Raw genomic sequence first — 26,274 nt, forward strand, 5'->3', positions numbered from 1 at the left:
AAAAAGTGTTGCCTTTAAAATTCTTTAGTTTGCAGAAAGAGAGATGCACATTTTTGTTTGATAAAATAGTATGTCAAAATGTTATAGTTGGAAGGCTATTTGAAAAGAAAAGCATATCTATGTGATAATCTATGAATATGTTCAATTCTGTTTGGAGACTAAAAAAAAAAAAAACTTTTGTAGTTTTGTACTCCATGTGAAATTTGATTGTGTCTAATATTTCTAGACTAAAAACTTTTGTAGTTTTCTACTCTGGATAAATTAGACTATGCAATTGGTTTGAAGAATATGAAAACTTCACATAATAAGTCAATGTTGTACTTTTGATTTTCTTTAAACTTCACTGTTATATAGAAACAAATTGTACAAAATTTTTTGTCTTTATTGTTAGTATTTTAAATACTAAGTGGTATGTCTATTTGTGATGGAGGAAAAATACCAGTGACTTAGAGTTTGTGATTTTGTGCCTCTATGGAATGAACTTTGACATTGTATAAAAATTGTCAAATAGAATTGAAGCACTATAATTCTTTTGTAGAATAATATTTTCAAAAGAGGTTTCATGTTGCCAATGACACAATGACACTTTGATAGCATGAAAAAAAAATATGTGGAAAAACTATTTTCAAATACTTGAAAATTATTTTTGAGATCATATTTAAATATGTGGGGGGCTCTTTGCTTATGACAAAGATAAAATTAAACTTAGTGTCTAATTTAAATTTGGAGCACAAGATATGAAATTCGATTAAACTTTTGTATTATGTGTTAGACACACAAAATTCTTGGAGTATATTTGATATTGTGGTCGTTGAGTTTCTCTTTTACTAGTATATGGTATGACTAGTATGAAACTACCATATTATATGTATACTTGTTCAAAATGATTGAGTTCTTTTATGAAAAAGTATCACTTAAAATATTGTGATTTTTCATGAAAAGATATGTCTATTAAATATAACTATTTGTATAGACATGAATATTGGTGAATAGTCATTTGTTATGTTTTGTAAAAGAAACATTTGGATTATATTGTCTTTATTGAACCCGATGAAACTTTGTTCATGGTTAGTTCTATAACAATCAAATTGAAAGTTATGAAAAGGTCCTTCCGAAAAGGACATTCGACAAGGTGATGACTCTAAACAATGTTTGTATTCACACAAAATTGTAAGAGCGAGGAACAAATATTTGCGAGGAATATTTTTATTTGTTCTTACTTGCTTGAGTCAAACTGTTTGTGACATAAACACTTGGGACATGTCAATTACAAAACCTTGTAAGGAAAACTGATCAACTTAGAAGTTTTGTCTAACTTTGAGTGTAATAAATAAAAATGTCAAGTTTGTGTGAAATCTAAGTATGCTAAGCATTCTTATAAATCTGTTGAAAGAATTTTAATTTCTTAGAGTTGATTTACACTTACATTTGTGATATGAAGTCAACACCATCTTGTGGTGGAAAAAAGTATCTCATAACTTTTATTGACAATTACATTTGAAACGGTTATGTATATTTGTTGATGGTAAGGATGAAGCAATAGAAACATCTAGGCAATATAAAATTGAAGTTGAAATCAGTTGGGAAAAAGATAAGAAGTGATAGGGATGGAGAATATAAATCTCCTTTTGCATAAATATGTTTGGAAAGTGGATTTATCTATCAAACTACTGCCCTATTCACCTCAATCTAATGGAATTGCAGAATGAAAAACAAAATCGAACTTTGGAGGAAATGATGGCTACATTACTTATAAGTTCAGGTTTACCACAAAACTTGTGTGGAGAAGCTATTCTTACAGCAAAAGGGAACAACAAAAAAAGTTGTCTTTTCAGAAAGAAAGCAATAAAAAGTTTTGTTTGTTCAGGACACAATCTATTACATATGAGAAATGGAAAGGAAGGAAATCCAACTTAAAATATTTCAAAGTGTGGGGGTGTCTAGCCAAAGTCCAAGTTCCTATTCCTAAAAGGATTAAAATAGGACCTATGACTGTGGACTGTAAAATTAGACTCGAATAGTCTAGTGATGGGTCTAAAAGACCTTGGAAAAAAAAGGAGAATGTACTTAATAAAGAGATTGAGAGGTGTAGTACATGTCAAAGAACATCTACTTCCTTCGAATATGATTTTGTAACATTTCTTGTATCTTCTGTAGACTCATCTTTTTGGAAAGATGGTGTCAATAGTGAGATTGATTCAATCTTGAGCAACCATATTGGAAGTTAATTGACTTTCTTCCAGAAAATACACCTTTGGGTTCAAAGTGAATCGTCAGAAGGAAAATGAAAGTCGATGGAACTATTGACAAATACAAAGAAAGACTTTTTGTCAAAGGTTGTAGACAAAAATAAGGTTTTGATTTTGTCGATCCATACTCGCCAGTAACTAAAATTACATTCATTCGGATGTTAATTGCATTAGCTGCGGTATATGACCTCCAAATTCATCAAATGAATGTGAAAATAATTTTCATAAATAGAGAATTGGAGGAAGAAATTTACATGGAACAGCCCGAGGGTTTTGTGGTTCCTGGTAAAGAAAAGAAAGTGTGCGAACTTGTTAAGTCAATTTATGGACTAAAACAAGCACCCAAACAATGACATAAGAAATTTGACCAAACTATGTTGCAAAATGGATTTAAGAATGATGGAAGTGATAAATGTGTTTACATTAAAATCACAAGGTCATTGTTTGTTTGTATATTGGTGATATGTTGATTATCAGTAGAGACACTAATGACATAAATGTTACTAAGCATATGCCAGAAAGCAACTTTCATATGAAAGATCGTGGAGTTGTTGATATGATCTTAGATATAAGAATTCTTAGACCTCCAAGATGTTTAGCATTGTCACGGTCTCATTACATTGAAAAGATACTTGATTAGTTCAAATATTTGAATTTTAATATTGTCAAGACTCCNCTCATTACATTGAAAAGGTACTTGACTAGTTCAAATATTTGGATTTTAATATTGTCAAGACTCCAATAATGTGATCTTTGCACTTCAAAAGAATGAAGGTGAAAGTGACTCACAATTGGATTATGCTAGAGGATTGGGAAGTATGATGTATATTAGAAAGTGTAAGCGATCAGATGTAGCATGCGCTATTAATAAATTGAGTCAGTTCATGAATAATCCCAATCAAATTCATTGGATGACAATGAAAAGAGTTTTGGGGTATTTAAAACCTTCTCAAAACTATGTCTTGCATTATACAAATATCCTACAGTATTGAAAGGATATAGTGATGTAAATTGGATCACTGGGATCAAATGAAGTAAAATCCACGAGTGGATATATAATTACTTTTGGTGGAGAAGCAGTCTCTTGGAAATCTTCCAAAAAGACATGTATCACTAGCTCTACAATGAATTCTGAGCTAGGTGCTCTAGATAAGGTCGGTGAACAAGTTGAAAGACTCCGGAATTTCTTGATAGATATTCTTTTTGGCCCATACACTTTGATAGTCAAGATGCAAAAGGTAGGGCATGGAGCATGATGTATAATGGAAAGTCTCGTCATATAAGACATAGACATGATACCATTAGATAACTACTCTCTAGTGGAATTATCACAATTGACTATGTAAAGTCAAAAGATAATGTGTCGGATCCACTTACAAAAAGGCCTAACTAGAGAGAAAGTTGAAAGATCATCTAAGGGAATGGGTTTACAGCTTAGGACAAGTCACCATGGTGGTAACTCTATCTAGCGGACCGGAGATCCCAAGAGCTAGATTCAAGGAGAAAAACAAAGTTGTGACTGACGGTTCGGCATTGTCAACCAACTCAATCCATTCCTATGATGAAGACAATGCTCAGGAACAAGGATACAACATTAAGGCTTGTTAATAAGTTAATAAAGCTTAAAGTTTTTAATGATTTGCTAAGTTTGGCAGATTTGACCAAAAGGTGTATCTACGCGATAGCACGTTTAGAAATCACATGTGTGAGTGTGAAGTGTAAGCCGTTTCAAAGAGGATGATTGTCAAAAGCCCATCTCTCTATACACTCATGAAACCAGGAGGTGTTCATGGCTGAAACGAATACAATCGTAAGAACCATAAATGGTAAAGGGTTAATTGTGTGACATATGGTTGTCTAGGTATACACCAAAGCTTGACGGTTCAAAGATATCGTATCTATCGATTGACCGAGTATATCTGACATATGTTCACTACAGAAAGTCCAAGGGGAAACCTACTTATCCAGATGCAATTAATTCTTGCTTGTAAAGTACACATACTTGTCCGTTTCTTTGTCTTGGAGTCATTCCCCATTCATGCGAGGGATTGTTGGGTTTAAAAGGTGTGAATGGAAAATGAAGAGTTGCGACATTTATGAAGAGTTGTGACTTTTATGAAAAGTTGCGACTTTTATGAAGAGTTGTGACTTTTATGAAAAGTTGCGACTTTTATGAAGAGTTGTGACTTTTATAAAAAGTTGTGACTTTTATGAAAGGTTTTGACCTTTCCGAAAGATTGTGACTTTTCCAAAGGTTTGTGACCTTTCTGGTAAGGCACAATAAGAACCTTTTCATACTACCCTTTGTTTTCTATAAATTGAGGGGTTTCCTCTCATTTTAGTTGAACTAATTTTTCTGGACTTCTTCTACTACTACTAAATCTAGTATTCAAAGTGTACTTTACTGCCTTTAAGTGGTTCGCTGACACCGTGGTTTTAGGTACTGATACATCGGTGAGTAAGATCATTATATCCTGGGAGGATATATTCCGTTAACCTCGGGTACTTGAGGGGAATAATTTTCTTAAGGGGACACTGTGCATTCAGTGGGCTCGATTTTCTTTCTTTGAGAAAAATATTTTTATATTGTTTCTAATCTGTTTCTAATTCTATTTTCTCTACTAGTTTTAATTTTCTAGTTTGAAAATACTCTTTAAACTTTATTTTTTCTTACCAATTTTTTCAAAGTTTTGTTCTAAGTATCTTAGAAATGCAAGATGGACAACAGATAATACACAAAGTTGTCAGAGAATGGAAAAGAAATTATTAAGGCTATTTGAGTTTCACTGAAAATTTTCTTTTTGGAGAAGGCATTTAAAGGCACAAATACTTCATGCTACTTATAAAAAGGTTTTCTACTACAATCATAAATGAATAAACCTTGGTTGGAAGATTTGACCCGATCTCTACTGATGAAGAAGACAAGGGAAAATTAATAAAAACAAATGACTATATGCAAAGGATGTATCTTGTTTAATAATTGAACCAACTAATTTTTAGTACACTAATTAAATATTAAATAATTATTTTTTTCTTTTTTAATTAGTGCACGTTCTATAAATTCTAGTTTCAACTTTGATGCAGTACCCTTTACAAGTTAAGGAGGAGTCAAAGTATATCTATGTCAAGAATCAGTATGCAGAACGAAATACCAGTACAACAATTTTTGGTTCGAACAACTAACTCTCAATTAATTGTATTTGGCTTGACTCATAACAATTTCTCAATATAAAAAACATTAATGTTAAACCACAAGGTAGATGAAAAAAGAACACAGATCAAAGCACACGTTAAAGATTAAAAAAAAAAAAGCACACAAATCAAATTAAAGCATACATTAGAGATTGAAAAAATAACAAATCAAAGCAAGAAAGATTTATTGTCAATTTCACCATAGCCTTACAACATTTTTAAAAAAAATGTTGGTGCAACAGAATAAATCTTAAAACAATTCAAATAAAAAACTTTACAATTTTCAAGTATTTTAGATGCAATGCTCCAGCACTGAATAGCATGTATCGAGCTCTATGAATGCTAAAATTTGTCACTTCAAAAATCAAAGCAAAAAATGAAAATAAAATAATTAGAACAAATTATGGAACCTGATAAAAAATAACTAAAAAAAAGTGAATCTCACTCTTGAAAACTCAATTTTAGAAAATACCGCCAAACATAACATCAAAATATTGAAGATTAAAAATAAATAAATAAATAATTCTCACAGGTAGATATGCTAAGTTCATAATCATCGCTAAAATTACTTATTTAAAATGAGTAAATAAACAAAAAAAACTACTTCCTCTTTTGATATTTTAAAACTTATAAATGAGAAAGTTCCTATGATACATTTGTGAGAAAGAAGAGATTTTAAACAAAAAAAAAAAAAAAGAGATTATCATAGGTGAATTCTATGTGATAAATTCTGGCATAATTAATGAATTAAACAAAGTGACGGAGTTTTTGGAGTTCACCTCAATCATAGCTCACCGGTGAATTTTTTGGGATGAATTCCGGCTAAATCAATTAGAGAGGATTTTTAGTTCAGTGTTTTCTAGATTCTCAAACACTTAAATTTGAGAAGTGAGAGGAAGAGAAAGCTCAGAGATTTATATATTAGTGTGATGAGTGATCCTATACAACACGATTTACGAAAAATAATATGTCATGTCTAGCTGAATTGATTGTGTTATGTCACGAGATTCTTGTTAAAGAATTTTGAATGAGATGTCATGATTAGTAGTTGTTTACTGGGCTCGCTAGAATGGAATAAAGGATAAAAAATATTGATTAATTAAATTTATGGTCAAAGGTTAGCAAATCGAATATTATTCATTTATATACTTGTTTTGTCCTAAATTACTTGATACATTTATTTTGTGAATTTAAATTTTCTTCACTAATTGTTTTAAGAATATATATATATATATGTGCGCGCACACGCGCTTCTTTTATCCAAAAATTGCTTGATCACACTTATTTTGATGAGAATTCAGTTTTATTTATTAATAGTGAGAAAAATATTTACATGGTCAAATATAATTTAAGATGTCAATAATTTACATTATTAATAAGTGGAGAAACCTAATATTAACTTTGAATGACACCATTAATGGACCATTAGTAATAATTAAGGAATCTCAGATGTAAACAAACAAAATTTAACATAAAAGGGTTGAGTGTCTTTTATCCAAAAATTGCTTGATCACACTTGTTTTGATTAGAATTCAATTTTATTTATTAATAGTGAGAAAAGTATTTACATGGTCAAATATAATTTAAGATTTCAATAACTTATATTATTAATAAGCGGAGAAACCTAATATTAACTTTGAATGACACCGTTAATGGACCATTAGTAATAATTAAGGAATCTCAAATGTAAACAAACAAAATTTAACACAAAAAGGGTTGAGGTTCTAATGACACAACAATATTCTGATAAAAATTATGCGTATTCGGTGTTTATACCAACTCTAAAAATACATGAAACATATCATAACTTACATTTTTACTGCTAATCATGATTAATTAACAAAAGATTATATATTTTATTTTGACTTAACCATAATAAAGTAATATAATTCAATGTAATTATTGGAACGTCAATGGTATATTGGTATTGTATGATTTTAATTTTGATATCACGTTTCGTAACAAATTATTATTTCTAATCAATTTTTCTTCCAACTACTCCCTCATAGGAGTGTTCATAAATTGATAAAAATAAAATCAATCAATCGAAGTAGGAAAAAAAAAAGCTAAAAATTTGAAATATCTTTCAAAAAAAATTTTAAGCTAAATAAATCAAAATAAAAAAGTGAAAAATCGAATTATACCAAATTTTATTTATTAGGTTATTTTAGTATCAACCTAAGTACTTTAAAATCGTGACAAGCCGACCTATGAACATACCAATCTTTCACTTCCCAAATGTGTGGTTTGTTCCATGGTTGAAAATTATTTCTTAAATCCAAATAATCATTTAAAACATTTGTTATTATTCCTAATCATTTCGACATATTTAAAGACAATTTTAACACGATCCAAGTCTCAAACTAGTCTTAACCTCATCTTTTAAAATGTGTTTTGACAAATAATCTTACATCCTAAACCTGTTCACTAATTTAATGGGATTCACTATGATATTTTAATATTTTAAATGAGACTTACAAGAAGAATTAATAATGAGATAATGTAATTTAAAAATTAGCTAATTTTATTGGTCAGTTCTTTTTTGTTTTCAGAGGATAATTAGACTATTTCCTCTTAAAGGAATAGTATTGTTAATCCATTTTATAGTAAAGAAGCTTTAATATATTTAGTAAACAATTTGGATATAAAAATTATGAAATTTAGAAGAAAAAATACACAAAAAAGTATATAAAGCAAGGGTGAAGTCATGTAGGATCGAGTGAGTTCGACGAAAATTACACTATTTATACATAGTTAAAGTTATTTTTTTTTATGTAGATGTTGAACTCCAACTTCTTCATATATTGAACTTCCTTAGTGAAAGTTCTTACTCCGCAACTTCTTCATTGATTTTACCGTCGAGGAATTATCAGCTGAAGTGGAAGATCCACAAGTGATAAGCTGCATCACAACTTGAGAAGCACTCATTCTACCACTACTAAACTCAATCTCAGCCGTTTGATCTCCAACACTAACTCCCTTCGATCCATCCCCACCGTCCATTCCGTCGGAGCTAGACATCGACAGTGGTGGTGGAGACGGAGACGAATCTTCTCTGCTCAGCTCCGCAATCTTATTCCCATTCTTCCTCCGCTTCTCCTCCGTCTGCGTCGCCGCATCGGCCGCTGCTGCCGTCGACATGAATTTTCCGGCGATTTCTCTGCCTGATTCACACTTGTACACTAATCTGTACTCTTGTTGAGGATTTTCGAACGAACTCCACGACTGATTCCTCCTCCTCGTCGTAGTCGACGAAGAGGAAGAATCACGATTTTCATCCGTAGAAGGTGATTTCTGCAATTCAGGTAATGAAATCTCACAAAATCGGGAACTGATTGAAGTTTCTAGAAGCTCCGATCCTTTGAGAACGTAATCCTGACCGTTCGTTGGATGAATCAAATCGTTCTCCGATAAATCATGCCATACATATCCATTTTTGTAGCTCCTAATCAATAGATCAAAATCAACACTAAAAAACACAAATTGCATCCAAAAAGTTAAAAATCTGCAGATTTCATCAGAAAAATAGAATTTTATACCGCTTGCAGGACCAGGAGAACAAATAACCCATGCCTTTTCCTCTTAGAAAATTCAACCGATTTATCACATCTAACAATAAAAAAAAAAACACGAATCAACAAAAAAAATACTCTGTATTTGAAAATTCTATGAATAATAATTTATTTGATATTATTACCTTGAAGATACAGTCCGTCATCAGAGGAAAAGAGCGGAACTTCGATGAAATGCGGATGCTCAAGTTGTCCATTTCTGGAGATATAATAGATAACAGGAACACTTTTTAAAGCCTTATTGTTAGGCTTTGGTTCAATCCAAATGATGTTTCTCTCTGGAGAAGTGTGATTCCATTTCTTTGGATTCAAAATCTCAGTGCTTGTTCTGCCATTCGAGTTCGTTGTTACTGCCATTTGATCACTTATTGAATTCAATGAAACTACAAGGATTCTTAGTTGGGACGGGACTTCAACTCAGCGCGTTTTGAGTGAGATTTTGAAAATTGTAAGCTGTGTTTGAGGGGAAGTTTTTGTTTGTAGTTTAGCGGGAACAAGCAATGTGCATATATACACAAAGATGGAGAGTTGGCGGGTTTTTTTAAAATTAAATTTGAGTCCGTGAGAGAGTGATCAAATCTCAAGAGTAGAGGACCCTAAATAAGGGGAGTTGGATTTGATGGGATTTGGTATGTTGTTGGAGGTAGTCCCTCCGTTGTCGCGGAGTTTGAAAAAATAAAAAGATTTTTAAATGTTATGGTGTTAAATGTACTAAAATGTCATTTAATTTCGTGATATTAAACATGTTGAAATATTAACATTAAAGAATTACGAAAAGGAAAAGAGTCATTTTTTTAACGGACTAAAAAGAAGAGTAGGTCAAATAGATTGAAACAGAAGGAATATATAAATACATACACAACATTAAACTTTTGTATGAAAAGAATTGCCGAAGATCATATAGAAAATCATTCATCTTTTTTTTCATTCAACGTGGAATCTCAAGTTTAGGCCTAGAATTCAACTCCAAAAACTAGCTAGTTTGTGTTGATTTATCATATGGTAACTCAATTGACAAGTATTATATCATTATATCACTTTTTCTTCAAAAAATAATTGAACTTTTTGAGACAACAATTATTAATTAAATTCTTATTCAAAAAATCAATTCAAATCTAGTTTATGAGAGGTGGATTGTTCAAAACCATATAAGAAGACAACTCATTCATTTTCCATCTGATGTCGGACTACTCTTCAACAATAATAATCGAATTTAATTATGCAACAATCTATAAATTATTTTATGTGGTTGTAACTAATTAAAATATAAGATTTTCCTTAAATATTAATCGCCCATAAACAATTACTCCATGACTAGTCCTAACTCCTAACATAAACATTAATATTTGCATTATTAATTCATACATAACTTACTTCTTAAGCTATACCACCTCTAATTTTATTCTTTTTATTTCAATCTGTGTGATATAGTTTGACTCGATACGTTAGAGAGAGAGTAATTGATTTATGTAGGGCCAAACACCAACATGTGTTCCGGAAATAAATTGAGGAAGTGAGTGAAAGAAAAAGAAGACCAAAAAAAGCTCACGGACCAAAGTTCACACCTACCCACACAGACTGAATTTTTTGAAACTTCATAAGTTTCTCTTTCCCATAAGTCAAAACCCACTCCCCTGAAATTAGGTTTAGAAAGTCTATTTCACAAGTTATAACTTTCGAATTTTCCTACAAACATTTCTTGATTCTATCCCAAACAAATAAAAAAAAAAATAGTACGATATATAAAGTATTCTGTATTTATGAAAGTGTTGTAGCTCAAAAGAGTGTATGTAGCTAGGGCGGATATGTCTTCGGAATTGATTTACTGTTTATTTTTTCTAGCCGAAACACTAGATTATATATTTACGATCATACACTTATTATATATGAATTATACATTTGTCGACTATTTTTAGTTTGATCATGATAGATTGCTTATATTTAGAGATGGATTCAAAAATATCAACCTTCTAAAATTACTGAGTTCTAACCTATATTTATAATTTGTACATATATATTAAATGAATATTTTGAAACAAATACAAAATTTTAATTAAAATTACTGAATTCTACCGAAATTATATACCTTAAAGGATATAGATAATTCATCTTTCCATCTATCGTGATGCAATAATCTATTATTAATTTAACTACATAATTCGTAATCTATAGATGACACAAAACTATTGTTATTGCACACTCTACACAAACAACATATTGTACATAATTAATTGGAAGTCAAAGGCCACTATAACCTACGTGTGACATTTTTAATAACCTAGAATCCATCTTCACGAGGTTATATTGTTTATTGGTCATATATATTAGTGTTAATTTTTTAAGTTTACACAAGTTTTATTTGTCTTTTGAAAACAATAAATACAAGCGTTTAAGGACTTGAAACATAGAATTTTTTATTCATTCGAACCTTTTTTGTGGAAAGTTAAACTTATGTTAGATATAGATATTGAATTTTCTTAATGTTTATATTTCATGTATTTACTTCTTTCATTATAATTTTAAACCCTCATAATCAAAATATTAACTCCACCACTACTCTGAAATACTCATCAAAATTGATTGTGTTCTCGTTATGATTGACTATTAACAGGGGTGGATGTACGATAAAAGCTACCGGATCAAAGTGAAAAATAATATATAAAAAATGGAATCATGTATAAATACAAATTGGATTTATTTTTTAATTTTTGTGAGTCGGTTTAAGCTTTGATAATGGTTAACTTACATAAATGACATCTTAAGAGTAAGATATTTAGTCAAGATGTCTATTTCAGTGGATTCTTGAAGATTTAGTTAGGTGTGAACATAAATATCAAAAAATCAAATTGAATCAAACTAATTTAATTCTTCGATTACGATATAAGGGAAATTGTTATCAAATTTTGGAAATTCTTCCCTCATGCTATCCAAAAAATTGGTTTTGAAGGCCGTTACTATAAAGTCTGCTTAATAAATGCTTTCAAAACCAACTTGTTCTGTGGAAGGATTTTTCACGATAAAGTCCGTAGGGTTTGGTTTGATATTTTTTGTAAAATAAAAATACCCACCTTAATTATTCGATATGGTTATAAGTTTATATTGAAATTTGTGGTTTTATTTTAAAAAAAAAAAAATTAAAGTCAGTTTAGTACGATTTTTGAACAATATAAGCAACATGACTCATAATTATATCAACATGGGTTATGGTGTAGTGTTGAGACTGTTTCACGCTTAATCAGAGGTTTCGGGTTTGAGCCCTTGGAAATTGGAATGGAGAAAATTTTGTTGGGAGCGTCACACCCGAATAAGCCCTGCGGTGCACCATCCAAAATGTGGGTTCCAAACATTAGGTGAGAAATATTAAAAAAAACTCATAATTATACTCGACTACTAATTATCTTTATCGTGATATCGTCTCAATGTACGTTGTTGTTGAATTAGTTAACCACTTAGGCATTAATTAGCCAAGTGAATAGCACTGATAGAAATAAAAAGTTTCTTTTATCACGAATTAATAAGAAATTTCTGTCATAAAATATAAAAACAATTCGTTGAATCGGCTCATTGAGAAAACACATAGTGAGAAATTGATTCTTATTGGAATACTAATAAGTTTCCTAATTTTTCCTTATGAAAACACAACGATTCAATTAAAATATTTGTAAAAATATCAATTGAGCATTTTTCAGTGGAAAAATGGTTATTATAGAGATGTAACTTTGCAAAGAATGTACCATTGTAATGAGTGTCACTATTGTTATCGGTAGAATGTTATTTATAGAGAAGTAAAATATGATATGAAAAATCATTTCAATAAGAAATTAGATCCTTTTATCAAAATATTGTTCTAATAAATAAATGTTATAACGAGATTTGATTATATACTATTCTAAACGAACCAAAGAACAATTGAAACATAACAAACTATTAGATGTACCAAAAAGAAAAATAACAAACAAACCAAAGAATAATTGAAACATAACAAACCATTAGGTGAACAAAAAAAAAAAAAACTATTCGAGACATCCTCGGGTGGAATCAAGAACAATTGAAAACCTTAATAACTTTAACTAAAAGCATACACAGTCAAATTTCACTAAATTAATATTCGATAAATTAATTTTTTTAAAATAATATTTCCTCTGGTTCCAACTTGAATCAATAGAAAAAATTACTCATTTCTAAGATAGTAAAATAATATATTTTCAGAAGACCCGGCCCTATATAAATATATGGTCTTATTAATATTATAAGTTAATATTTTTTTTTAAGTATAAATATATCTAAGACAATTTAGTGAAATATGATTTTATTGTGTTTTAGTTTTTGTTAAAATTTAAATATATAGTTGAAGTTCATCTCTAACTTTTCTTATTGCATTCAAAAGTTCCGATGTTGTTTTTTCGAACTGTACCATAAAATTGTGAAGAGTTGTAGATACAATAAGTGTTTCCTTACCTGTAACTGGTTCCATATATTGTATTGTATCATTTTCAACTTTATCATTAACATTGATGTATTCATTGTACTTTATGTATAATAAATTTATTTTTAATGTGAATTTAATAAATATGATACATAAATTAGTAAGATACAATGATTTTGATGTAATCAAAATTAACCTTCAATGAACGTCAAAAAACTCTTTAAAATATTAATTTATCGATTAAATATTACCTCTACAAAATAATAATATTGCGTGGTTCCCTATATTAATTTAGTGAAGTTTTACTATATTTATATTAAGAAATCCACTTGGTATGAATAAATAATTAATTTAGAACCCAATAAGTTTTCTTTCTCATAATTCAAAATTTTGAATTGGTCNAAGTTTCTTTTATCACGAATTAATAAGAAATTTCTGTCATAAAATATAAAAAAAATTCGTTGAATCGGCTCATTGAGAAAACACATAGTGAGAAATAGATTCTTATTGGAATACTGATAAGTTTCCTAATTTTTTCTTGTGAAAACACAATGATTCAATTAAAATATTGGTAGAAATAGCAATTGAACATTTTCCAGTGGAAAAATTGGTTATTATAGAGATGTAATTAATTTAGAACCCAATAAGTTTTCTTTCTCATAATTCAAAATTTTGAATTGGTCTTTGCCTCAGTGCACCTTTAACCATATGGAGGTTTCGTATTTGAGCTTTGAGTTGTGTGAATAACTTGGCGCTTCTCCCTTTTAGTGAGTCTCATGTGGAACAAATCTAGATGAATTGAGACTTAGATATTATTTATTTGCACTTAATGAAGGTAAGTTTTTTTAATTTTGAATTGGTCTTTGCCTCAATGCACTCTTAACCATATCGAGGTTTCGTATTCAAGCTTTGAGTGTGAAAAAAATCCAAGCAAAAAACGCTTCTCCCTTTTAGTGAGTATCATGTGGAACAAATCTAGATGAATTGAGACTTAAGCCTTATTGTTTTGCACTTAATGAAGGTAAGCTTTTTGTTTATTCATTTGTCAGTTTTTCATAGTAAAGTCTCTTTGCTTGTTTTTTTAGTCTGGTGCTCGCATAGGAGTTCAATTACTATGAATTTATTAAGGGAAAAGACATAAATTCCCTCCTAAACTTGTCACGAAAAGTCAATTACACGCTTATACTATTGTGACGACCTATTTTACACTTGAATTACTTAAAAATGAATTTATGTCAACCCTGACGCACATACGACCAGTCACATGATGAGAAAGTGTTTCACACTTATGTCACGTCATCACCATGTCACTGCCACATAAATAATTACGTCAGGTTTTTTTAAAAATCCATGTCACCCAATTTCTTCTTCTTCCTTAAACACCATCAAACCCACCATTAAATCACTACCATTGTTGCTATTATTATCAAATTCACTTCTCCACCACCATAGATTTCACCACCCATAGTCAAATTCACCACCGAAACCTTCCCACAACCATTGCCATCATAAAAATCGATAACAAACATCATAAATTTAACTAAATTCCCCATCGAAACCATATCACTATCTTTGAAATTCATCACAATCATAACCATAAATTCACCATCCACATCAAAATCACGANNCTTCCTTAAACACCATCAAACCCACCATTAAATCACTATCATTGTTGCTATTATTATCAAATGCACTTCTCCACCACTATAGATTTCACCATCCATAGTCAAATTCACCACCGAAATCTTCCCACAACCATTGTCATCATAAAAATCGATAACAAACATCATAAATTTAACTAAATTCACCATCGTAACTATATCACTATTTTTGAAATTCATCACAATCATAACCATAAATTCACCATCCACATCAAAATCACGAGGTTCAATGTCATTATCGAAATTAAAAGTCATACCACCACTAATTTTTCACCCATCACCAAAGCCACCATAAAAAAATATCACACTATACAAATTTCATTCAAGCTCAATTGTGAAAACTTGCAATATTTATTTGCAAAGATTTTAGTCAGACAATTGTAAAACTAGTGCTCGATTTACTATTACTAATTTTGAAGAAAATCTAGAGAGGATTTTTCTGAGAGAGAAGAAAGATCTATGAACATACATTAAAAAATTGAATTTTGTGCAAAAACCAAGAAACTTTTTACACAAAAAAAAAGCAAGATCTGATAATTTTCTTATTTCAAATGCTCACAATCAACAAAAAAACACAAAAATAAATTGAATAATCCGTTCTTGACTTGACGAATTTGATGTGGGAATAGTAAGGATTGACCAATTTTAGATGTCTTGCCGAAATTTTTTTTGAACAATGAACCTAATTAATTGAACAACTTCACGATCTTTGCGATGAATTTCTATCCCGCAATATTGTTTTCTATTTTTCTCTTGAAAATTTATCATGAAAAAAATTACTTTTCACATCAGCCATAGCAAAAAAAAATTTGTGATAAGAAAAAAATGGAGGAAGAAGAAAGGTAGGGTAACGTGAAGGAGAAGGGTGGGGTGGAAAAAAATTGCCTTTTTTTTACTCAACGCGACTTTTCTATTTTTTTTATTTAACCTTATTTTCATGTCAGCGTAGTATTAAATTCACTTTTGAGTAGTATAAGTGTATAATAGATCGCCTCAATAGTTTAAGTGTGTAACTGATTTTTCGATACAACTTTAAGGATGAATTTATGATTTTTCTCAATTATTAAGGAAGGAGCAGTCTCATCCACTACACCACATCCTTTGATAATAAGTCTATTGCTTGTTATAAAAGTTGCTTCGACTCTGCACTCATAAGCATGTCGACACAACATCATTGTTGGTGTGGGACTTGTATTGGATTTGATCTACTGATTTTGGGTGCATTTTAACAATACTAAATCGCAAAATTTAAAGATATATTTACCCCTTTTACCTTAATAGAATCGTCATGGGAAGTGTTTGATCTTATGCTATGTAAATCTTAATTAATAGCCGTAAATCTTAGTTAATTTTTTCAAGGCTTTAATGCAAGTATCAAACCTATACACCTGTTGAATTAAGATGTTACTCTCTGTCCAACAATACTTATGCACTATTGATTTTACATATATTTTAAGAAATTATAAATAAAAAAGTAATTTTACTATATCACACTTGAATATAATAAATATAATATCTTAAAAAATATAATAAAAGAAATTACTATAATTAACGATAAGGATAAACTAGAAATTAAGTATAAAATTACTCATTAATTTTATTAAGTGAACAAATATTATTAGATATCTTAAAATAATATAGCGAACAATTATTATTGAACATAAGAACTACATTGTAGTTCGAAATCAGTGCCGTCAGAAAATACAAATATTAAAGTCACAATTTATTATTGGCAGAGAGGATAAGTGGTGACCCTTTGTACAACAAAACAAAACTTTAAAAAAAAAAATAATAACCTGCCCATAACTGATACTCCTCCCATTTCAATTTATATAGCATAGTTTGACTTGACAAATTATAATAAAAAATGCAAAACTTTTGAAATTTATAATCTAAAATAAATCATAAATATCTATGTAACTATAAATCATTTCACTAAAAATAAATTGATCATTTTAAAATTAAATTATTACAAAATATATTTTTCTTTTTAGAACTAACTAAAAAGTAATGTGAGTCACGTAAAATAAGGAGGTTCTATAAATTAAGACAAAAAATAATTCTTTCTTTCTTGTGACAGCCAGAAATAATGGATTCTTGGTTTATCATTTTTCTTATTACTCTCATTTTTCTGTTTAATTTCTTTTTTTTCTTCTTCTCAAATTCCAAAACTAAGAAAAAACTCCCACCAGGACCTTTTACATTTCCATTTATTGGAAATTTACCATTGTTGATAAATAAATCTTTAGATGATATTGAAATTATATTACAAAAACTCATATCTAAATATGGTCCTATTATTACCCTCAAAATAGGTACTACTATTTCTATATTTATTAGTAGTCACTCTTTAGCCTACCAATCTTTAATCCAACACGGCGCTCATTGTTCCGATCGTCCGCTTGAATTACCAACCAATCTCATTCTTAGTAGCAATGATCGAACCATCAATACCGCCACGTATGGACCTACGTGGCGGGTGCTACGTAGGAACCTCAGGGTGGAACTGTTACGTACCACGCCCCAATCAAAATCTCGAGCTGATTGGGCACTAAATATCCTCGTTCAAAAAATAATTCATAAATCTGACTCTAAAATGGGAGTGATTTTACTTGATCATATAAAGCATGCCATCTTTAGTCTTCTTGCATTCATGTGCTTCGGAGAAAAGCTTGACGATGTTCAAATCAATCAAATTATGGATGTACAACATCGAGCACTTTTAGCTACGATACGATTCAAAATACTTGATATTTTCCCTAGAGTCGGGAAATTAATCTTTAGAAACCGTTGGAAAGAGGTTATTGCAATACGAAAAGAGGTAGAGTGCGTATTCATACCTCTAATCGAAGCTAGAATAAAGTATAAAGTCGAAAGAGCCAACTCAGAAGTTCATCAAGAAGAAAAAACATCTTCTTACGTCGATACTTTGCTGAATTTGGAACTAACAGAGGAAAAGAGAAAACTAACTCATGAAGAGATCGTTAGCCTCTGTGGTGAGTTCCTCGGGGCAGCCAGCGATACAACATCCACCGCGTTACAGTGGATTATGGCGTACTTGGTTAAGTACCCTGCAATTCAGGAAAAGCTGTATAAAGAAATTGGGAGAGCAGAGGAAAATGGCGATAAGTCGATAACAGAGGATTTAATGAAATTGTCATATTTAAAAGCAGTGATTTTGGAAAGTTTAAGGAGGCATCCACCATCTCATTTTTTATTACCACATAGAGTAACAGAGGAAATGGAATTAAATGGGTACGCCTTACCAAAGAATGCGATAATCTATTTCATGGCGAGAGAGATGGGATTGGACTCGAACGTGTGGGAAGATCCGATGGAATTTAAACCAGAGAGGTTCTTGGTGGATGGCGAGACATTTGGTATAACAGGAAGCAGAGAGATCAAGATGATGCCATTCGGCGTAGGGAGGAGAATATGCCCGGGCTATGATTTTGCTATGTTTCATTTAGAGTACTTCGTTGCTAACTTGATTTGGCGTTTCGAGTGGAAGCCTGTGGAGGGAGACGACGTTGATTTAATTGAGGGGTTAGATTTTACCTTCACTATGAAGAATCCACTGCGAGCTCGCATCAGTCCCAGGCTGAATTGATTGCTTGCTATAGGTAATTTTATATCCGTTAAAGACATATTACAATAAAATCAGCAATCATTGAATGTGCTGATGTATGTATCTGTCCCTGTACATCAGACTTCAGCAAAGTCATAAATGGAGCAGAACAAACTCTAACAAGATGGGGAAGCGAGACTAAGATGGTTCAGTCATGTGAAGAGCAAATGTTCAGATGCCCTGATGCCCTAGTAAGGAAGTGTGAGAGGTTGGCAGTGACGGTGTTAGAGGTCAGCCGAAGAAGTATTGGAGTAACGTGATTAGATAGGACATGACCAGGGGTTATGGAGATCGAGGATTAGGATAGAACGTAATTGTCTCGTTGCATTCCAGTAGCATTAGTACTATTCTCGTAGTTTTTTGCCCCTCGATTTCTATTAGTACATGTTGTTACTGTTTCTTTTTCTGAATGCTATTTAATGATTTTGTTATTATTTGCGATGTCTATACTTTGCACTTGTCTATTATTTTTAAAATTGTTTTGTTATGAGCTACTCTAGTATCTTTCGGAACAGTATTCTTACCTTCATGAGGCAAGATTAAAGTCTATGTACACCCTAACTCTCCCCAAACCCCACCTGGTGGGATTACACTGGGTTTCTTGTTATATTTTTTTCCTAACTAATCGACACTCAAAAGGACATTTTGAAAAAATTGATTAAACACAATCGTTTGTCAAAAACTAACACTGGACAAATTCCACTCTGTTCTTTAGATTCTGAAGGCCAACAGGTTATTTTGTGAGAATACAGAAAAGAAGATATTTTCTTCAACTCTTTCTCTCTAAGCTTCAATAGGACCTTCACTCAGGTTAACTATGGAGTTATGCAAAAAACTTTGACAAATTGTTGTTGAATTAGTACTCTACTTAGGCATTGGTTGAGTGAATAGTGTTGGATTTTAAAGGTGTGAACAGAAAATGAAGGGTTGTGACTCTCCTGAAGAGTTGTGACTATGCCGAAGGGTTGTGACCTTTATGAAAGGTTGTGTCCTTTCTAAAGGGTTGTGACCGTTTGAAAGGTTATGCCTTTTTCAAAGTGTTGCGACATTTCTAAAAGGTTGTCTTCTTTCCAAAGGGTTGTGACATTTACCCTTTGTTGGCTATAAATAGAGAGGTTTTCTCTCATTTTTCTGCATCGAATTCTTCCCTTCTTTTGCATACATTTCTTACAAAACAAAATCGATCAATCGTGTCTGTGTATGTGATTCGTTGCTGTCTTTTTGAGTTCGTTGAAATTATCGAAGTTTGAGGTACCACTACTTCTTTAATGGTTAATCCGTTTTATTTTGGGAGGAATTAATCTGCAACCTCGGATACTTGAGGGGATTAAATTTCTTAAGGACACACAGTGGGTTCTGTGGACTCGGATAGTTCTTTGTGTTTTTCTTTTCATCTTTTATTATTTCTGGTTTGCTAATCTGAATACATGAGTTAACAAATAGCACTAACTAGTAGAAACAACGGCTTTTCTTACCACAAATTAAAGAGAAATTTGTGTTATAAAACATGATTTTTCCATCGAATCAACTCACTTAGTGGGAAATATATTCTTGCTAAAATACTCATAGTTTCCTGATTATTCCTTGGTAACAAACCAAAGAACAATTGAAATATAACAAATCATTGTGAACCCAAAAAAAAAAAAAAAAACTATTCGAGACTTCCTCGGGTGGAATAAAAAACAATTGAATAACATCAGCTAAAAATCATATATTCATATTAAGAAATTCACTTGGTACGAATAAATAATTAATCCAGAATCCAATAAGCTTTCTTTTCTCACAATTCAAAACTCATAAACTCAAAATTTTGGATTGGTCATTGCCCCAATTCACCCTTAACCATGGTTCCATGTTCGAGCTTTGAGTGTGGAAAGAATCCAAGCAAAAAGCGCTTCTCCCGTTTAATGAGTCTCGTGTGGAACAAATCTAGATAAATTGAGACTTAGGCTTTATTTATTCGAATTTAATGGAGGTCTGAATCTAAATGATACGTCATAGAAGTTGTGCTTCATATTTTCTATATTCGACAAAAAATCATACTTCTCCCTCTTTCTCCAACTATAGATCTCTATTCAAATTCTTTGCTTTTATCTGATAAAATCGTAAAACTTTTAATAAACTTTTTTTTGTTTATTCATTTGCCGTTTAACTACTCTAATGCAAAATTAGAAGGTATATATATTTGTCTCTTTCCCCTTAAAGGAATCCTAATTGGGAAGTGTTGATTTATGTCACGTAAATCTGAATTAATGTTTTTATGCCTTAATTAATGCATATAACCAAATCTATACACCTGGCCTGTTGAATTAACACGATGTTACGTTATAGCTCCAAATTCAGCTCCTTCAGAAAAATCAACGATAAAAGTCAGAATTTATTGTTGGCAGAGAGCATAAGTAATTTATTTTTTTTTGAAATTAATGAGAGGAGTGGTTACCCTTTGCACTATAATTCAAATCATTAATAATAAAATAATTTTTTAAAAGTTGAATTATTACAAAATGTATCCTTTTTTTAGAACCAATTACAAAGTAAAGTGAGTTACGTAAAATAACGAAAAAGTAAAGTGAGTTGCATAAAATAACTAAAAAGTAAAGTGAGTTATGTAAAATAACTAAAACGTAAAGTGAATTGCGTAAGCGTGTACAAATTAAAGTATCCATTGCGAGCTCGCATCAGTCCCAGGTTGAACTGATTTTTGCTATAGTTAAGTACGCAACCATCTCATCTAAAAGATTAAGCTATTAAAGAACGTAACATACTTTTATCTTTGTCTGCTCTAATACCGATTGAAGTGTGCGATCACCTCATCTAAAAGCTTAAGATGTTAGAGATAACACACTTTTACATCTGCATGTTTCTGATACCTGTTGAAGTATGCGATCATCTTATCTAAAAGCTTAAGCCGTTAGAGAGATCATACTTTATTAATTAATTGTATTATCAACAATGTCAAATGCTATCTTTTTTTGTAGAAACTTCACCAACATATTATAATAAAATCAGCAATCATTGAATATGCTGATGTATGTATATATGTATATTTACCTGTAAACCATACTTTAGCAAAGTCATAAATGGAGCAGAACAAACTCAAACACGTAGCATGGACACATTCTCCTTCCTACACCAAATGGCATCATCTTAATCTCTATGTTTCCTTTTATATCAAATGGTTCGCCAGATGTAGCTGAAAGCGAGACTAAGATAGTTCGGCCATGTAAAGAGAAAATAGACAAATGTCTTAGTAAGGAAGTATGAGAGGCTGACAGTGACGGCATTAGAGGTCACCCAAAGAAGTATTGGAGTAAGGTTATTAGATAGGACATAGCTTATCGAGGACATACCTTAGATATGAGGTTAAGAAGATTGCAGATTAGGGTTGAAGGTTATTAAATACTCGAGCGTTGTTGTCTCCTTTCATTCCAGTAGCATTAAAACTACTCCCGTAGTTTTGTACCCTTCAATTTTTGTTAACGGAAAAAGGGTCAAATATACATGTGTACTATCATGAATAGTTCATATATACTCTTCGTTATATTTTTGAGTCAAATATACCTTTGAACTATTATATTTAGGAACAAATTTGCTTATATCAGAAATAGTGGACTTTTTTAGTTTAATGTTCATGAAGCGAAGTAATTATAAGATAGAAATGGAATTATCTATCTATATATAATAGGAGAGGTGAAAATGCTTACGTGTCAGCACCACAAAAAACAGAATTTATAAATTGTTAAAATTAATTTAAATTCTACAATTAAATTAAAAATTACAAACGTAAAAAAAAAACTGAAAAAGTACTACTTATCTATTTTTTACTATAACTTTAACTTTTTACCATTTTTAAAAATTCAAATCTATCTGTATCTAAGAGGTGATAGTACTTACGTGTGTCAGCACCACAAAAATTAGATTTTTTTTAATTTAAAAAATAATTTTAAATCAGTTCTAGAAAATAGGAAATAAACTGTAAATCTGTATTTATTATTATTAAAAACACTCTATAAAGTAACGTATGTCGTCCTTTTTTTGTGGAAATATATTTTTAAATTTTAATCATGTTTCCACAACCTCCTCATTTAAATAAAAACAAATGTAGATAACAAAAAAATAAAAAAAATAAAAATAATAATAATAATAATAATAATAATAATAATAATAATAATAATAATTTATAATAATAATAATAATTATTATTATTATATATATAATAGGAGAGGTGATAGTGCTTACGTGTCAGCACCATAAAAATCAATTTTTTTTTAAATTTAAAAAATGATTTTAAATCAGTTCTAGAAAATAGGGAATAAACTATAAATCCGTATTTATTATTATTTTTTCAAAAAACACTCTATAGTAACGTATGTGGTCCTTTTTTTGTGGAAATGTATTTTTAAATGTTAACCATCTTTCCACAACCTTCTCATTTAAATAAAAACAAATGTAGATAATAATAATAATAATAATAATAATAATAATAATAATAATCTATATATATATATAGGAGAAGTGAAAGCGCCACATGTCAGCGCCACAAAAATTAGAAATAATTTTACATTAATAAAAAGATAAAATATTAAAACTGAAGAAAAATTAAAACGGTTGTACATTTAAAAAAATAAGGAAAAATAAAATAAAAAAAGACTTCTAATACGTTAGTCCACAAATCACTAATTTTGCAATTTTAAATTATCCACTAAATAAATAAATTTAATTTTTATTAAAGAAAAAAAGTTACTGTTTTAGAAGACAAATTAGAGTTTTTTTACCTAATTAAAATTAATTATATATAATAGGATTAATTAATAAATTATTATTTAAATTGTTACAGTTATTAAAAATTTCAGATAATGGTATGAAACTTCCAAACAGTTAATTTTTTACGGTTTTTCATTTTAGCGGATAATAACTCACAAATTTTATGGGCAACACTGTATTTTTAAAAGTGGTGTAGGAATACAATGATTCATTTCAAAAAGTGCAGAGTATCAAAAAGTTCACTCCTTTAATAATACATGCATTGTGTTATATGCAGTTTTTCCTTTTTTGTGAAATTTGAATTGAATACAACTACTCAAAAAGGTTATTCAAATTTATACTCAAATCTTTTAAATTATAATAGATTGTTTCTCTAAATATAGTAAGTGATTGTAGATTTATAATTCAAATAGGTGTGCTTCAATAGTTTTTCAATTCAAACGCCTTCCTGCAAAATATGCAAATACAACGATGGGACGTACCATATCATAAGTATCACACATCTTATTTTTAATTGAGTTGATTCTTTCAAGATAAGAAGTTGACAAATAATTTTGTATGTTCAGTGTGTCGAGTTGCAACAATCATCAGAATTGTCAATCATATGACTAAGGCAAAAGAACTTCACTAACTGCCATTACAAATCAACATATTTTTTTTACATTTTGATTTCATTACTTAAAATATGCAACGAAATCTCGTGCACTTCTCAAAAGAGTAGATCACATTTGAACCAGGACAATCAAACAAGCATCGTTAAGGAGAAAATCAGCTTAGATTGATGGTTCTCCATCTCTCATTAACTCTTTGTTATAGCTAAGTTTATTTTGATTTTATTATATTCCATTGTACTTGACGTGATAGTCTCATAGAGAAGTTGGGTTTACTGTTATTTTATTTTTTTGTATATTGGCTCTTATTATCGAGGCATGTACAAAGTAGTTAGTTTCAAAGAAGTTTATTTTCAAGAAAAGGTGTTTCTTGATTTTATTTTTTTTAATTTTAGCAAAACATGACCTTGCACAATAATTATATTGTGATTATATTTAGATTATTATTACTTTATTTTTAAAGTATGTCTACAATAATCATGATTAAAGTTGAGTTATATCTTTTTATTCAATTCTTCGACACTTAAATATTACACAATCAAAATATAAAGTTTTAGTTGATCGATCTTATTGTTACTTAGCATTTTATATTCATTACCCATTTAATTTTATATAGGCAATTCATGTAGATTTGATGCACTTTGCGACTTGAAATTTTATGATAATTTTTTTGTCATATCTGATCGTTATTCATAATTATCAAGCAACATTACATTATCGTCATTAATAAAAAAAAAAACTTATTGTTATTGTATGAACATGAAAACTATAAATTTAATAGTATTCAAGATGTGTGTGCTGAGAAACTTTTTTTAATCATCATCACAAATACGCAACAAAACTCATTAATGGAAAGGCCTCAATTCTCATATATTTATATACTATGTTAAATGATTTTTACCATAAAGACAAGTGTATAATATAAATTTGAACAAAATATATAACGTAATAACTTTCTTTAATATTATCCGCACAACGCGCGGGCATGTATATTAGTTATTTTAAATACAAAGCTCAATTTTAGCAAGTTTTGTTCAATGCCATTATTCGTTCTGAGGTTAAATGGTAGATTATTTTTTAAAAAAAAATCGTAAATTTAAAGTTGGGGTCGGTGATTTGATTCTAAGCTTGACATGTATTCTCCATTAAAATTAATAGCAAATTTATTTCAAAATATTATAAAGGGATATATTTGGACTGAAAGTATAATGTGAATGGTATATTTGATAAAAAAAAATAACGAAGAGTATATTTGAACAATTTCTTACAATATAGGGATATACTTGATCCTTTTCCGTCATAGCTAGTTAGCTTATTTATAAATTACATTATCTCATTATAGATTCTTCTTGTAAATCTCGAATAAAATATTATCGTCAATCCCATTAAATTATTGAACAGGTCTAGAATGTAAGATTACTTGTAAACACATTATTTTAAAAGATGAGGTTAAGACTAATTTGAGACGTTGATCGTGTTAAAGTTTTCTTTAAATATATCGAAATGATTAGGAATAATAACAATTTTTAAAAATGATTATTTGGATTTAAGAAACAATTTTCAACTATGGAACAAATCCCACGTTTGGGAAGGGAAAGATTAGTGTGTTTTTGTCACCATTTTAAAGTTCTTAGGTTAATACAAAAATAAATCCAATTTGATAGAACTCAATTTTCACTTTTTCTATTTTGATTTATTTAGTTTGATCTATTCGATTTTCAGTTTATCCAACAATAAAAAAAAAAAAAAGTCCATAGAAAATGATAGCAATGCATTATGTTATCATTTGACCATCATGGTCATGAATGGCAGTATTAAAGTGAAAGAATTATTGGGGAGAAGTAATAAAATAGAATACGACTCAACTTCATAGTACAGAAGACATGACTTTAGATAGTAAGGTGTGGAGGACAGGTCTTAGGTAGAAGGATAGTAGGTGTCATGACCCAGACCGTAGTGATTGGCACCCACACAAATCCTCCGGTGGAAGAACCATTACTACAACCCAAACTAACAAATTTTATGAAAACTAAGGCATTTTAAGATATGGAAACAGATTTAAATAATAATAAAAATGGAGTCCCCATAAACTCCAAGGGCTTAAACAATTAACTAAACAAACTAATGCGGAAGATCAACCCCTAGAACCTGAAAGTCATTGTACCAAAACT

General features: G+C 30.1%; 2 protein-coding genes across 2 annotated transcripts; one reads left to right on the plus strand and one right to left on the minus strand.

Moving 5' to 3' along the window:
* Positions 1 to 8,251: 8,251 nt before the first annotated feature.
* On the minus strand, positions 8,252 to 9,470 carry LOC125854636 (protein SOSEKI 5-like). The gene is made up of 3 exons (XM_049534223.1): positions 9,139 to 9,470; positions 8,981 to 9,050; positions 8,252 to 8,886 (listed from the first exon to the last, which is right to left on the minus strand). Exons 1-3 carry the CDS (start codon positions 9,368 to 9,370, stop codon positions 8,256 to 8,258), a joined length of 933 nt encoding a protein of 310 aa, XP_049390180.1. The 5' UTR covers positions 9,371 to 9,470; the 3' UTR covers positions 8,252 to 8,255.
* Positions 9,471 to 17,187: 7,717 nt separating this feature from the next.
* Positions 17,188 to 18,825, plus strand: LOC125854629 (cytochrome P450 89A9-like). The gene has a single exon (XM_049534216.1). The coding sequence runs from the start codon at positions 17,190 to 17,192 to the stop codon at positions 18,708 to 18,710; it is 1,521 nt and encodes a 506-aa protein (XP_049390173.1). The 5' UTR covers positions 17,188 to 17,189; the 3' UTR covers positions 18,711 to 18,825.
* Positions 18,826 to 26,274: the final 7,449 nt, after the last annotated feature.

Source organism: Solanum stenotomum, chromosome 2 (assembly GCF_019186545.1).
Source record: "Solanum stenotomum isolate F172 chromosome 2, ASM1918654v1, whole genome shotgun sequence".
NCBI classification, from domain to species: domain Eukaryota; kingdom Viridiplantae; phylum Streptophyta; class Magnoliopsida; order Solanales; family Solanaceae; genus Solanum; species Solanum stenotomum.

What these genes read in the sequence shown, in the direction of transcription:
- LOC125854629 (XM_049534216.1), top strand. Translation starts at nt 17,190, where the DNA reads ATGGATTCTTGGTTTATCATTTTTCTTATTACTCTCATTTTTCTGTTT.
- LOC125854636 (XM_049534223.1), bottom strand. Translation starts at nt 9,370, where the DNA reads ATGGCAGTAACAACGAACTCGAATGGCAGAACAAGCACTGAGATTTTG. An exon ending in TGACGGACTGTATCTTCAAG is followed by an intron (nt 9,051 to 9,138) that starts GTAATAATATCA and finishes TTTTATTGTTAG; the next exon opens with ATGTGATAAATCGGTTGAAT. An exon ending in TTCTCCTGGTCCTGCAAGCG is followed by an intron (nt 8,887 to 8,980) that starts GTATAAAATTCT and finishes TCTATTGATTAG; the next exon opens with GAGCTACAAAAATGGATATG.